Source organism: Drosophila suzukii, chromosome 2R (genome assembly GCF_043229965.1).
Source record: "Drosophila suzukii chromosome 2R, CBGP_Dsuzu_IsoJpt1.0, whole genome shotgun sequence".
Classification (NCBI taxonomy): Eukaryota; Metazoa; Arthropoda; class Insecta; order Diptera; family Drosophilidae; genus Drosophila; species Drosophila suzukii.
In genome coordinates, this window is record NC_092081.1 from 3,103,269 (window position 1) to 3,117,401 (window position 14,133).

General features: G+C 41.0%; 1 protein-coding gene across 1 annotated transcript in view; it reads left to right on the forward strand.

Annotated features, from left to right (window-relative positions):
• The window catches only part of Dh31-R (Diuretic hormone 31 Receptor), a 30,622-nt gene extending 18,125 nt beyond the window's left edge, over positions 1–12,497 (forward strand). Inside the window, 10 exon segments of the mRNA XM_017088021.4 lie at positions 775–969; positions 1,747–1,866; positions 3,986–4,092; positions 4,164–4,255; positions 5,470–5,596; positions 5,659–5,885; positions 6,364–6,540; positions 6,869–6,992; positions 10,705–10,833; positions 11,128–12,497. Coding sequence (XP_016943510.4) covers positions 804–969; positions 1,747–1,866; positions 3,986–4,092; positions 4,164–4,255; positions 5,470–5,596; positions 5,659–5,885; positions 6,364–6,540; positions 6,869–6,992; positions 10,705–10,833; positions 11,128–11,628 — 1,770 coding nt within the window. The 5' untranslated portion in view covers positions 775–803 and the 3' untranslated portion in view covers positions 11,629–12,497.
• The last annotated feature ends 1,636 nt before the right edge of the window (positions 12,498–14,133 follow it).

Here is a 14,133-nt window from a genome sequence, read left to right on the forward strand (position 1 = left end):
TTGCACACACCTTATTGCTATTTGCTGTCCACAAAAACATTGTCAACCTACGCAGGCGATTCTCATTGCAGTTGACAGAAATATGCACACAGAAAGAAGTAAATATTTATTTGATTTTAAAGAAATGCCATGCCAAATACATACATGACTTTGGAAATTATTTCGAAATCAAAGGAAAGAAATCATAAAATATGTATGCTAAGGAACCATACAGTGCAGTTAAGGCTCGGAAATATTAATAGATATACTTAGAAGTTGCTATACTTATTGATAACTTATAGATATAAATGTTTATGTGTTAACTCACGAATTGAAGGATCTGGTATCCACGGATCATTGAATATTATTTTTTAATGACGAAACTTACTATGCATAACGATCAAATTAAAGCTCCCACTTTGGAGATAAAATTGTAATGGTTGGTTACTCTTTCTTTAATTGAAAAATACCACTAATTTTTAGATATCTGCCACAAATTCTGTTACCTAAAACCTGATGCAATTGTTTAAGTTCAATTAAGTTACTCACGCAACCCGTACCTCTATGTAAAAAATCAATGACTGCAGACTAAATAATTCAGTTGAAATCACTGCAACAGTATGCATCCTGGGGCCTTAACACCAGCAAGCTGTTGGAAAACCAATTAAATTCGCTTCCAAATGGACCGTAAAACGCAAAATACTTATGGGGAGGCGGGCACACAATGGCGCCCGCATTTATGAGCGCTCAGAAACCAATTTGATTGACTAACGAAACTTATTTGCCACATTTCAGCGGACGCAGTGCATCAGTCGAAGGCAGCCATGAGCGAGCAGATTGGCAACAGCAACGGCAACCCCAACGCGACCTTCAGTGGGAGTGGCAGCAACGCCGCCTCCATCGCCGAAAGTGTGGCGGAGAGCGGTCCGGACTTCGATGCACTTCGGGCCGCCTGCGAAGCGCGGCTAAATGGCAGCGGTCAACTGGCGGGTAAGTCCTGCACTGGAAGAAATAATCAGCCAAGAAGCAGTATTCTAAAAACTGCATATTTATGTGCATATTCCTTACATTGCATAATTTAATATTAAACTATTTAAATAAAAGTTAAAATAAAATGAGATGATGGTCATATATACTTTTAGGAGAATATAGAAATCTTTGAATTTACTGCGTTTTTTATCAGTGTACTTCAACATGCCTTGATCCCATATAAACAAGATGAACTTTATCAACGTAAAAACCAATTTAAATGTAATATTTATATTTATTCCCAGGATAATAAAGTAAATACATAATAAATCCTTAAATAAGGCATATAAATAAAGCAACTTAAAGGAGAAGGTTATTCCGTCAGAATTCGTTCATAGACAATTACGAGAGTACTGCAAGTTACTTTAACCAGATACACCGCATTTAATGTTAAAACTCAATTATCGTGACCAAACTCGCGCTGTCCAACTCGATTCTTGTTATTGAAGTACCATTTTTTTCATTACCCCTTTCTCTCCAATGAACATTGCTGGACTTTTTATGAATTTCGCTTTTAAAACCCATTCACTTTGCTGGTAAAAAACAAAACAAAATTGAGATCTGAGTAAGATAGCAAATATAATTTAAAAGTTCTGTTGAGTAAATATAAAAACTAGTGATGGCCATGCAGTTTAGTGCTTTTTCGCTGCGTGGTCTGGGCCCGGCCAACTGCAATTTCGGTGTCCATTATGCACGAGTAACTTTAAATTGACCTTTCCCTTTGCCCCCGACAAACAGGCTCTGCAGGACCCCACTGCGCCGGCACCTTTGATGGCTGGCTTTGTTGGCCGGATACGGCCGCCGGCACTTCCGCCTACGAACTCTGCCCGGACTTCATCACGGGATTCGATCCAGCAAGTAAGTACGGAGGGCAGGAGCTGAATTGTTTATTAAATTCCGCAAAGCTACATCCGATTCGGGGTCAGCAGGGGATCTGCATATGACACGAAAAAGTACATACATATCTGCCCCTCCAAAGGGAACTGTGTTTGCACGGGGAAGATGGGCAGATGGGTAGACAGACTACCCTCTAATTGGCCTCATCCCTAAGCTCATCGCTGTATACACATGAATAAAACAGAAATACGCTCGCAGCCAGGCCAAATCAATTGGAAACTTGTTATGGTTATGCTTTGATTTCGTGTCGTATGGAAACATAAAATATTCACATAACCACACGGGCGAAAGGGAGCCGGCTCCTCGAAGCTCCTAGGGCCACTAAATTATCCAAAGGAGCTCGGCAAAATGCTGAAATGTTTTCGCCTGATTTGACACAATTGGCCGGGATCTCGCAGGAATCAGATGAAACGGTGAAAACAAGGCCAAATTGATTGCGGCTGCTGAGCAAAGTCAAAGTCAAGTGTGTATGTATTTAAAATGCTAAAGAGTTTTACATTTCACAGTGACTGGAAGTATTTATATAAATGGACTACCTGCTGTTCAGAGTACAATATAAAAGGGGAAACCCTTGTCAAGGTGTTAATAATGGCCACTATAATATATGAACAGGAGCAAGCACCTTTTCATATACTTTTTATAAATAGAAACCCTTGTCAAGGTGTTAATGACGGCCACAACAATATAATTACAGATGCAAGCTTCTATTCGTATAGTTTTTCCAACTCATTCTTGGATCATTAATGACATTGTGCGTTATTATCCAAAGGTGACTCGAATAATTACTCATGTTTTTGCCGTTCTATGTGTTATGCATTTAATTCATAATAATTCAATGAGAGCTATATAAATTAATCAATTGAATAGCTGAGCACACGACGAAAACTAATTAATTATGCTCTTCAAAGGTTGATTAACCCGGGCATTAAAGCAAATACTAAAATAGCACACGCACGCTCTAGAAAATCGGCATAAATGTGTATAAATATTTTTGAAGCCATTTGCGGAATAAATCATGCGCTGCATGTCAATTTGCATTAATGGGGCGCCCAGCCACATGGAACAAGCCAACTTGAGCCCTAGCCCCGTTTTGGCCATGACCAGGGCAACGAAAATAGCCAAAGTTGAATGACTTTTTTTGTCAAGACAGAGAGGAGAAAACAAGGCGAGCGCCAAGAAAGTGCTACTTTCACTACATTTAGCTTGTGGTTTGCCCGTTGGCCTCCCCTTTTCTTTTTTTGCCTTTTGGGGTCGCCGCCAGCTTGTACAAGATTATGTGCTTTGGCACTGCGCCGCCATTAACTTTTATGGCACTTCCGGTCTCCGGATGTCGATGTGGTGAGCTACGGACGCCAACTCCTACTTATCTGCCACACAGCGCGTATACGTGATTTTCCCAGTCTGCGTGCCAAAAGGCGATAAATGGATTCGGGCAAAGATCATCGGTAGAAAAAATACGAGAAACGAACGACCTGATAAAATTCACCTGCGAAATTCCTCACAGAAACGTTCCTGCACTTTTTCGACAAGTGCCACTCGGTAAATTGCACTGAAACTTGGTAATTCGCAATCGAACAGCACTCGACATGCCACAAGCAAGAGAAAGTTTTTGTCACTACCATCGGCTCGATTTGACTTGAAAAACACATGACCTGAACAACAACAGAATGATTATGCAATTTTAAATTCATACAACAAATTGATAAGGTCATATTGCGAATGGCAACCGCAACTTGTTTGCGGTTAGCTTGGTGGCAGTTGCAATAAATAATGGTTAACACAATTTAATTCTCCGGCCCACCGCAAAATGTAAATATGAGCTGGAATATTTATCGAACGGTCAATAATAAAATTACACATATTTAAAAAGAATAAATATTTGTGTAGTGCCGGATTAAGCGAAATGTTTGCTGAAAAAAGAAAGCAGGTTTAGCTCAATTATTCATTTAAATATTTATTTAAGAGGTGTAAAAAGTGTGGTAGGCACCGCAGTCAATTATTTTTAAATTAAGGAAATTATTGAAGGGACCTACAATTTTTGATTATTGTGAATTAACACATTAAAATGTATTTTGAACAGGATTTGCCCACAAGGAGTGTGGCCTCGATGGCGAGTGGTTCAAGCATCCGCAGACCAATAAAACATGGTCCAACTACACAACCTGCGTAAATCTCGACGACCTCGAGGTAAGCTGATCCCGTTCTCCAGTGCCATTAATTAATAAGAATACTCTACATCCTTGTATTTATATCCCTAGTGGAGGCACAGCGTAAACCTGATCTACGAGGTTGGCTACGGCACTTCGCTGCTGGCCATCCTGCTGTCCCTGGGCATATTGGGTTATTTCAAGTGAGTATGAGTCCTTTGTCTTGGCCGTAAGTTGACGGCTTCGTTGGGAGCAGGAAAAGCCACTCGTGGGTAATGGGTCGTTATACTGCGACTTGTATTATGACGACTGGCGCCAAAAACGAAATTTATCGACGGCAAACAAATGCGACAGTGGCTTAATCAACTGCCAACCTGGGTGCTGGCCCAAATGCTCATTGCACTCACTTAATGCGGCACAATTGACGCCGGAAATGGGAAAATACTTTGTCTCTCCTCCCAGTTGTGTCTGCTCTTGGGGACCCGGAGCAGGATATCGATTAATTTCCCAGTGCCTGCAGACCAATTAGTGCTCGGTTTGTTTATCACTCATTCGGATAGAGATGGGGCTCAGGATAATGGAGGAGCAGACGGGGAGGGATGCTACAGACAGGACGACCGACTGACAGAAGTGTTTTAAATTGTGTGCCAACGGCAAATAAAATGAGGCCAGCGACGTGTGGGAATTTGGTCCGCCCTAAAAAGTGTATAATTAAAAGTTTAATGACAAAGGAGCGTGACCAAATGAATGGGAAACCAGAGACCCTCCCCGAAAAACACATTCACTTTAAACAGCCGCAATGAAAGTGGCAGGGAATTTCAATTTAAGTAAAATTAAATTGAGAAATTAAGTCAAAGTGTCTCTGTGAATGAAAAGAAATACTTGGTTTTTATTTCGTTAGCTTTAACTATCTTTTGAGACCTAACAACTAAATTTGATTTGATACCACTCTAACGAAACGTCATTTGTTGCCTTGAAAATGTTTTAATTTATTTTTATGGTTCGATAATTCTAGTTAAAGCAGTTTAATAATTTGCATACAATTTGTATAATGTAGATTGCCTGTTGAAGATATATATCCAATTTCAAAAATTTAAATAATGATAAAGAAGTGATTGTGATAATAGAATGCAATCTAATCCTTAGAATTGATTTGCCTGGAAGAAATCAAATTAAAATTCAGTTTGACCAGATGCCAGCAATCAATGCAATTGAGCAAGAGAGAAATGGAAATGAACTTTGGACTTTTGTCGACCAGACTTTTTCAGCCTCTGCTGCCCTATCCAATCTTCTTCACTGGCCCCTAGCCGAATGCAAATTGGTCAATGGTCAAACTTGCAATTTTCTGCCGACAAAAAATGACCACAAATTCCCGCCCAAAGTAATTCATCTGCATATTTGTCTTTCGGTTGCCCAGATCCCTGAAGTGCGCCCGCATCACGCTGCACATGAACCTGTTCGCCTCCTTTGCGGCCAACAACTCGCTGTGGCTGGTTTGGTACCTCCTGGTCATGCCGAACACGGAGCTGCTGCACCACAGTCCGGTAAGTGGGCCCACCTGGCGAATGCCTAACTGCGATTCAACTCCGGTTTCCGATTTCCGCAGATGCGCTGCGTGGTCCTGCACATCACTTTGCACTACTTCCTGCTGTCCAACTACTCGTGGATGCTCTGCGAGGGATTCTATCTGCACACCGTCCTGGTGGCCGCGTTCATTTCCGAGAAGAGGCTGGTCAAATGGCTGATCGCCTTCGGCTGGGGCTCCCCGGCCGTCGTCATATTCGTCTATAGCATGGCCCGCGGTCTGGGCGGCACGCCCGAGGAGCATGTGCAGTAAGTGAATAATTAATAGGAGTGCATACACAGGGAAAATAGAACCTACTATAAATAAGTGGTGATTTAAAAGATTAAAGTTTAAAGGTACACCAAACATTGGAGCTCCAACACAAATCACAGGGGCTTTGAAATTAATCTTAAATGTTATTTTAGCTGCCTAAAAGTATGCAGCACAAAAGGATAGTTGTCTCTCGGAATGAATTCATTGTACTTTTGTGTTCAAAATATATTGTTGCATACTTTAAGACACCTAAAATGATATTTTAAAGTGAAACGTATTTTTAATAAGTTTAGCATCTATAGTGGTATTTGAATTCGAAAAAATCGAATATACATTTTGGCAATATCAAAATAGGTTACCGATTTTTCCATGTGTGGTAAAACTATTTAGTAAATCCGATGCCGTTCAAAATGCTAATCAAATCAATCAGCAATTCACCCCTGACTCATCTCGTATTCCCCGTCCACCTTGCAGCTGCTGGATGAGCCAAACCGACTACGATAACGTTCTGGTGGTGCCTGTGTGTATCTCCATGTTCCTCAACCTACTATTCCTGTGCAACATTGTGCGCGTGGTCCTCCTGAAGCTGAATGCCCCGGCCAGTATTCAGGGCAGCTGCGGTCCATCGCGAACCATTTTGCAGGCCTTTCGGTAAGTTTTGCCCTGCCCCTGGAGAGATTACTCCCGCCCCGAAAAAATAACTGGCGCGACTGAAGCGTTTGTAGCCGAAAAAAAGAACTGTCGACAGGCCCACGGGGCGAATGCGTAATTATATTTCGTTTCCCTTGTATTTATCGTAGCGTGCTGCTCCTTAGAATTCTCCCTCCAGCCATCAGCTCTTTTATTGTTTATTCGCTCTGCACTTGGAAGTTTGGTTCATTTTACATTTTAAATTACGCATACGCCGCGTTGACTTGCATGTTAATACACACGAAAAGGAAAACAAGGCATTATAACTCACCCGCCCATCCTGTTTTAGGGCCACGCTGCTTTTGGTTCCTCTGCTCGGCCTCCAGTACATCGTAACGCCGTTTCGTCCTGCACCCGGACATCCCTGGGAGAATACATACGAAATCATCTCGGCGTTTACGGCCTCGTTTCAAGTAAGTAAAATGTTTTCGTTCCTGTTCTCGTTTTTTTCCGGCTTTTGTTTTGCACGCTCTCATAAAATCACTTTACGACTCTGAGCTGGCTAAAAGTTATGATGTTAGTTCGCCTCATGGATCCACAACTGGAAATGCAAATAAGCCAGAATAACTGAAATACCAAACAGCAACCCCAGCTCATTAGATCCGGGGTCTTTTCGAATCAATAATGAAAATACACGCCATGTGGAATTTCGCCATTGGCATTTGGCTTGGTCACAGTATATTAAATTGCTGGCCGAGATTGGAGCAAAACATCCCCTAGAAAAATGTGGCAAGTTGAGCATGAAATGCACTCCAGGACGCAGGAGCTCGTAAAAGCAGCTCGAGCTTGTCCCCCGGCCAAGTCAGTGCCGATAGAACAGCATTTACAGTCAGTTAACATATTCTTCCTGGCCACAACTTAAAGACAACGCAGGGAAACTTTCATCGGGCAGATACATTCGCATCTTGAGGTTGAGTCCCCAAAGAATTTTGTCGCACTGTTGCTCTATTAAATGTTTTGCGGTTGGAGCTATAATATGTATCTGCCCAGTTTTGTTTTGTGAAAGATAAAGTTTTTTATTTATTAAGATTTTTTAAGTAGATAGAAAAATAAGCTATAGAAATCTGCCTTATATTCGTTTTTCAGCCGTGTACTTTAAAAATGTGGTCATGGTCTCAAAATGTACACCTCGTAAAATAAACCTAGATCGAGGTCACGAAATTTAATCAGCTTATAAAGGTACACTAGCTAGACATCTTCAAAAACCTATTCATGAGCAGCCCTAAAACAAAAGAAAAATCCATTATCTTGCGAATAACGTTAAATCTTTTCGGGTGTGCCTAAGCTGCAGTTGAGCCCTTGCCTGTTTTCTATATTGCTCAGTAACTAAACAACGTCACCTCTGCCTGAGCCACTTTCGTCGGTGTCAATCGATTGATAAAATCTTTTATTCGCGAGCTGAAGTTTTAAAGCCACCCGCCAGGGACTGCCTTTTGCTTTTTCCATTGTCTTGTTTACTTATTTTTTATTGCCCTGCTTCCTGTTGCCTTATTTGCTGCAAAGATGGCAAAGTTTTCCCGCTGAACTCAGTGGTTGCATATAATTTGGATTTATTGTGGCAGCCGCTGATGATGTCGACAGTCGTAAAAGATTCCCCGCAAGTTTTAAGCTCCGGAAAGAATACCAAATAATTTTGAGTCGGGAACAGGGGACTTGCAGTGCAGGGAAATGGAAAAGCCCGAAACTACTTAGCCAGCGATGAGAATTTATACGCATGTAAACGTGTTTATTTGGTTGTTTTCGTGCCGAAATCAGAAACTTGCTGCAATTGCAAGCTTCCCACAGAGATTTTCCTCTGTTTCCCCCGGGGGCTTAGGGACATTTCGTAGTTAACAGATGTGCAAACAAAACACGTTCTACTTTAATTGAATTAAAAACTTTCGCTTGGCAGAAAGCTAAAGTGAAAAACAAACGTCAGATGTCAACAGAATAGTGCTACTAAAAAAGCTTGGAATGCTATTATAGTGTTAAGTTCTTTCCAAATATTTTAAATCAACTAATTGACTTTCATAAGCTTTTCAGTTGGCTGGCAGAAATGTTTTTTTGAAAATTAGATTAAGTTAGTAATGGCCAAGTCTGTAATTAAGCTAGAGTATTTGGACAGCTTCAGGAAGTCCCATGAAAATATCTGAAAAAACATTAATCCGCCACAAACTTTTTTGGGAAGCACTTTTAATAAATGGCTAAAACTGCAAGACAAAGAAGAATAGTTAAAACGGAAGCTTTATAAATGGGACAAATGAGAAAAAGAAGACAACGCAGCAGGGCAGCAAAATAAATGAAAAAATTGAATACACAAAGTGCTGTTCACATATTGGGTGGGTATTGTGCTCTACATGCAGAACACGTTGTCCATCCGTTTTGTGGTCGAGCGTTTTCCGGAACCCAAGCAACTAAACAGCAATAAACTATAAAGAACAGGAACAGGTTTACATTACAATGTGTGCAGAAGCATCATAACATAAGAGTTTTAGTTTCAGAGATATCAAATAACACACATGCAAGAGTTAATCCTATCTTTATGATTAAAAATTTTGAAAGTACACACAATTAAAAAATGTATATTTAAGTAACTGCAGAAGTTTTAGCCTTATTAGTATTACTGCAATACTTTCGAGGAATAATAAGATCCCTTTAATAACCTCCAAATTTGCGACATAGTTTTTGAACAAGTTGCTAAAATTGAAAATGTTTTACCATTTTTGTTGTTAGGTATTTTAGAAACACCCCTGATTGTGATCGATTTAGTAAAACCTCAACGACGGGCTTTTATTTGCAGGTCTTCCAAAGTATATATCTGCATTGTAAAATATAATTGATTTTATGATTTAACACAACCTTAAAGGTGAAGGGACTAGGATCAGCTGTCTAAAACTAAATATTTCTTACATAATTTCTATAACCCCAGTTCCCATTTGCACCCAAGCAGAACTCAGATTTACCTTTAGTAATTATATGATATCATTGCATATTTCCATTCAACACCATTCCCTTATTCCAAATCTGTGTATACTAAAGCAGACAGTAAATTGCACAATTCGTATCGAGTTTGTTGTTATTATTGTTATATACTATATTTGTAGGTAAAAAACCAAATTAATTTTCTCATTACTTATATTGACATTAAATTAAATTATAAAGTCACCCTGCGCCACCTTTACTCCCTAACTTTCTCCAGTTTTCGGAATATTTTAAAGAACTATGTTTTGAGTAGAAAAAAGCCCACCCATTCAGGTATCGACAATCATTTTAAGTGGAACTGAAGTTGTTCACTTGCAATCAAACAACAAATGACTTACTTGCAATATGCTGTGAGGCAACTATCCCCATTTGCTATGGAAAGGCAGGCAAAAATGGAGGAGTAAGTGGATGGCAACTGTGGCTGATTGAGTCCATGATGGGCCTCCGTGAGTAGTGGCAATCAAAAGAAGCCCGCTCCGAACTGCTAACCAGAAATCCAGGCGGCAGTCAATGCACGTACCCGGCCATACATTAAATATTTACATATATATATGGCCCACACAAATGCCGGCTGCGACAATCAGGCAGAAAGTGGCAAGACAAATGGCAAACAGTGGGATCGGATCGGGAAGGACCGACGAACGAAGGACTCACGGCTCGTTGAAGTGGTCGTCTGGCAGGCGAAATGAATACCGACGCATTTCGGTGGCGGGTGGGGGAATAACCAAAGGAACAAGCAAAATTGTATTATGTATTGTATTAGGACCAGCTGACGACCAACAAGAATGGAGCGGTGGGAAAAAGCGTGTATCGACTATAAGCATACCTTGGAAAAGCATTTGTTGTATAAAAATTAAGTACAGTGTTAACGGGTTTGCTTAACACACATTAAATAGGGGTTCCAAATGGTCACTAGGGCCTTAAAATGACTTCCCCTAAAAGTATCCAAGAATGTTTTAAGTCAAAGTAATTTGTTCCATTACCTCGTTTAGATGAGATACCAAGACAACTGAATGGGGAAAGACACAAAATTATGATACCCACTTGCAGGGCCAGGGTACAAAAAGGGACCAAAGTAATAGGCATTGTGATAAGGACAACTACGATAAGCCCCGACGATAATTTGGTCTGCGCACTCACTCTAGACATATTCTACTTTTGCAGGGTCTGTGCGTGGCCACTTTGTTCTGCTTCTGCAACGGCGAGGTGATTGCCCAAATGAAGCGCAAGTGGCGGATGATGTGCTTCAGCAACCGACCGCGGACCAATTCCTACACAGCCACTCAGGTCTCGGTAAGATTTGTACTAAAAGCTTCACATGCTTTTCTTCCATCCTTTCTCTCTACTAATTGTGTACCACGGGTTACGGCGCGTATGAGTAATGCAGCAGCACTAGCACACTTTAGCACTCACAGTTTATTGGCCTATACTATAGATACGCATTAATCGCATGCAGCTATGAAAAGAATTAATACCAATAATACATGTGAAAACATAAAGATTATATAAGACAGTTACAGAAACCGACGCACCGTTGCCAACTGGCCAACCACCATGATAGCAAATTCTCAGTTCTTTTGATTGTAGTTCGTGCGCTGCGGACCGCCACTGCCAGGAGAGGAGAAGGTATGACTAAAGGACATGTCGGCCAAGCGACGCGCCTCCTCGGGCCCCCAACATCACCACCAGGGCCAGCAGTCGTCCTCGGAGCAGCAGAGAACCCGCAGCCAGAGCCTGGCGGGTTCGTCGTCCTTCCTCGACGACTGGCGCGGCCGGATGCCGTTCCTGAAGCGCCGCCAGACCATCGACAACTCCCGCCAGAGCCAGCCACTCATGGAGGAGGGGGAACCCGCCGGAGGAGGTTCTGCTCCCGTGGCAAAAACCGGGCCAGGAGCAGGTGCCGCCGACAGGCCGACAATGATGACGACCATCGCGGAGGATGTTGCAGAGGCAGGCGCGGCGGCAACATCCGACGCAGGAGCAGGAGCCACAGGGGCGGAGGAGGAAAATCATCCCAATGGCAGGGGCACTGTCATCGTTCGCATGGAGAGAGCTGGCCAACAGCACATGGCCGATGAGGCGCTTTAGATTAACCCCTTCGAGTCACACAACATCTCATAGTATAAGCCACCGTTACCAAAACCAAAACAGGTCAAGAACCCGCAACCCCACCAAAAGCAACAGCCCATTGAACCCAGTTACTATCGGAAAGGGATGTTTCTGAAATTCCTGGAGGCTACAAATAATAATTCGGGTGTCTTTTGGTAGGCAGCTTAAAAGAGCACAATTGTTTGTTTAACTAAGTATTGCTGTCGTTTAATGTTTAAAGACTTCGTCGAAATGTATTCAAAATAATATTACTAGCACTACTAATATTGCTGTGCTATCAAAAACACTTAACTTGTTTAATTTAGAATCAAATTTAAGATTATCTGATTATAAACTCATGACTATCATAACTGTCGAAAACTATTAAATATTGTTCAAAACTGCTTACGCATATTGCATAGCATACTTTTAGACACCCGAGATATTGTAGGAAGCCGCCGGACAACTTCTTAAACACCCATAACAAATTCCTTCGCCAGCAAGGCTGAAATATATTTCGCCACATTTTGCACATGCTAAATGTTAAGTTTTTATAGTATATTTTCAGTTTTCCTCGGTTTCCTCAGAATGCAAAAGCGAAATAAATTTCAGCCTTTTCCGGCAACGGACCCACTTGAATGAGAACATATTTATTGTACCTATGAATGTAAGAATTTATGTGGATATTAAATATCATTGTTGTCTTAAGTGTTAAGTGTACCCTAGGAGTAGTTCCCAACTCCCCTCCCCACATATATCTCTCTCTCTGTGGTAAGCTGAGCTTTCTGGCAATCGCTTTTAGTGTGTCTATGAATGTACGCAAATGTAATAAAATTTTAATTATATGAATGTTTACTGAACATCTCCAAGTTCCACTGGCCTTGCTCTGCTCTGCTAATTAGTCAACTTTCAGGTTGTTTAATGAATCTAGGATTCGTCTGTCAGCAACAGCCAGAACCACATCCCAGCCCGAACCTAATGCTCATTTAATGAATGCCATTTGAAGTGAGTTCCCCATTTTGTGTTCCCCATGGACGTTGGCCAGGTCAGCCGGCCTGGTGATGAAAGCACAACAGGTGCTTCCGAATTCCATTTAACCCAAAGCAGTTTGTGCCACAAATTGAAGCCTAATTCACGTTGTGCCCAGCCGTAAATTGGTGGGCTTCTGTAAAAACAATGCTTATAAAGTTGGAAATGGTATAATAGCACTTTCATTAGGGTACACAAAGTTCGTAACAACCGGTAAGCATTAGACATTTACTAATTGATGGTATTTAACTACTGATAATACCATTTGCATTTATATGAATTAATGATAAGGGGACTATTATTTTAATTGCAACCCTACATTTTCATAGATTCTATTACACGTAAGTAGTAAAGTGCTCGAATTAATTTTTGTTATTAATGGGCAATAGAAATATAACAACAAAAAATATGTGGAGACTACGTCTCTTTCTCTTCTTCTATATCTTGTTATAACTTTAACTTATATCCTTTTCCCAACTGATCAAAATTACAACTTGTTTTTGAAACAATAGTACTTCAGACGCACTACAATTAAAGAAAGTTTATATTAACTATGAAAAGCAAAGGCTGTTAGTCAAGCTTAAATAAGGAAAATTTCCTGTAAGTTAGGACATGGCTAAATGATGAATGAGCAGTACAAAAAGTTACATAGTTTTATATATATTTTCTCATTTCTGAAGCCCACTGGTTATGAATCTCGGTGTGTCAGCTTTTCTCCCGTAAACTTTGCGGTAACCTGGCTGAAATGTGTTCTGGCCACCAGGACACTCAACTGCAACAAAGCCATTGCAGTGCTGTCAACATTTGTTGACACTTATTGAGGATTGTCCGTTGAGGTCTGGCTCTGGTTTGGCCATTTCCGTTGGTGGTTTTTTAATGACGTCCCTGCAAGTGGGTGGGGTGGGTGTGACTGCCACGTCGACTGTGTTTGTGTGGCAGACACGTGTCCTCGCTGTTTCCCCATTGTGCGGCACAATGTTTTATGCATGTAAAGTGTGTGCGATAAGTGGCAGTTTCACATTGTGCACTATCACACTCCTGCCCCCAGAAACTCATAATTTTACGGATTATTCGCGCCCGAAAGCATAGCGAACATGATGCTGTTTTCAGCCAGGTTGATGTGGCTCATTCGCTCGTACGCCCGCCGAAGTAAACTTTTCTCATCAGCCAGCAGGCAAATGAGCTGTTTAATTCCGGAGCTGTTTGTTTTCGTAGCTGCCATCGAAAGGAAACCCCACACAAGGGAAAACATTTGTGTTATGCAGCTAGCAAGGATCTTGTTTCACTTACTGACTTAATGTTGCATGCATTCGCAAACAATTATCATGAAGTTGCGTTACAGTTTTGTAAAATAATTAACAATTTTTCATTTAATGTAGGAAATGGGATTTATTGTATTCGTATACATTTTCCGGAAACCTATTTATTAAAATGTCTAAGATTAAAAAAAGTTTAAGAAAGGCAGGTGTACATTTT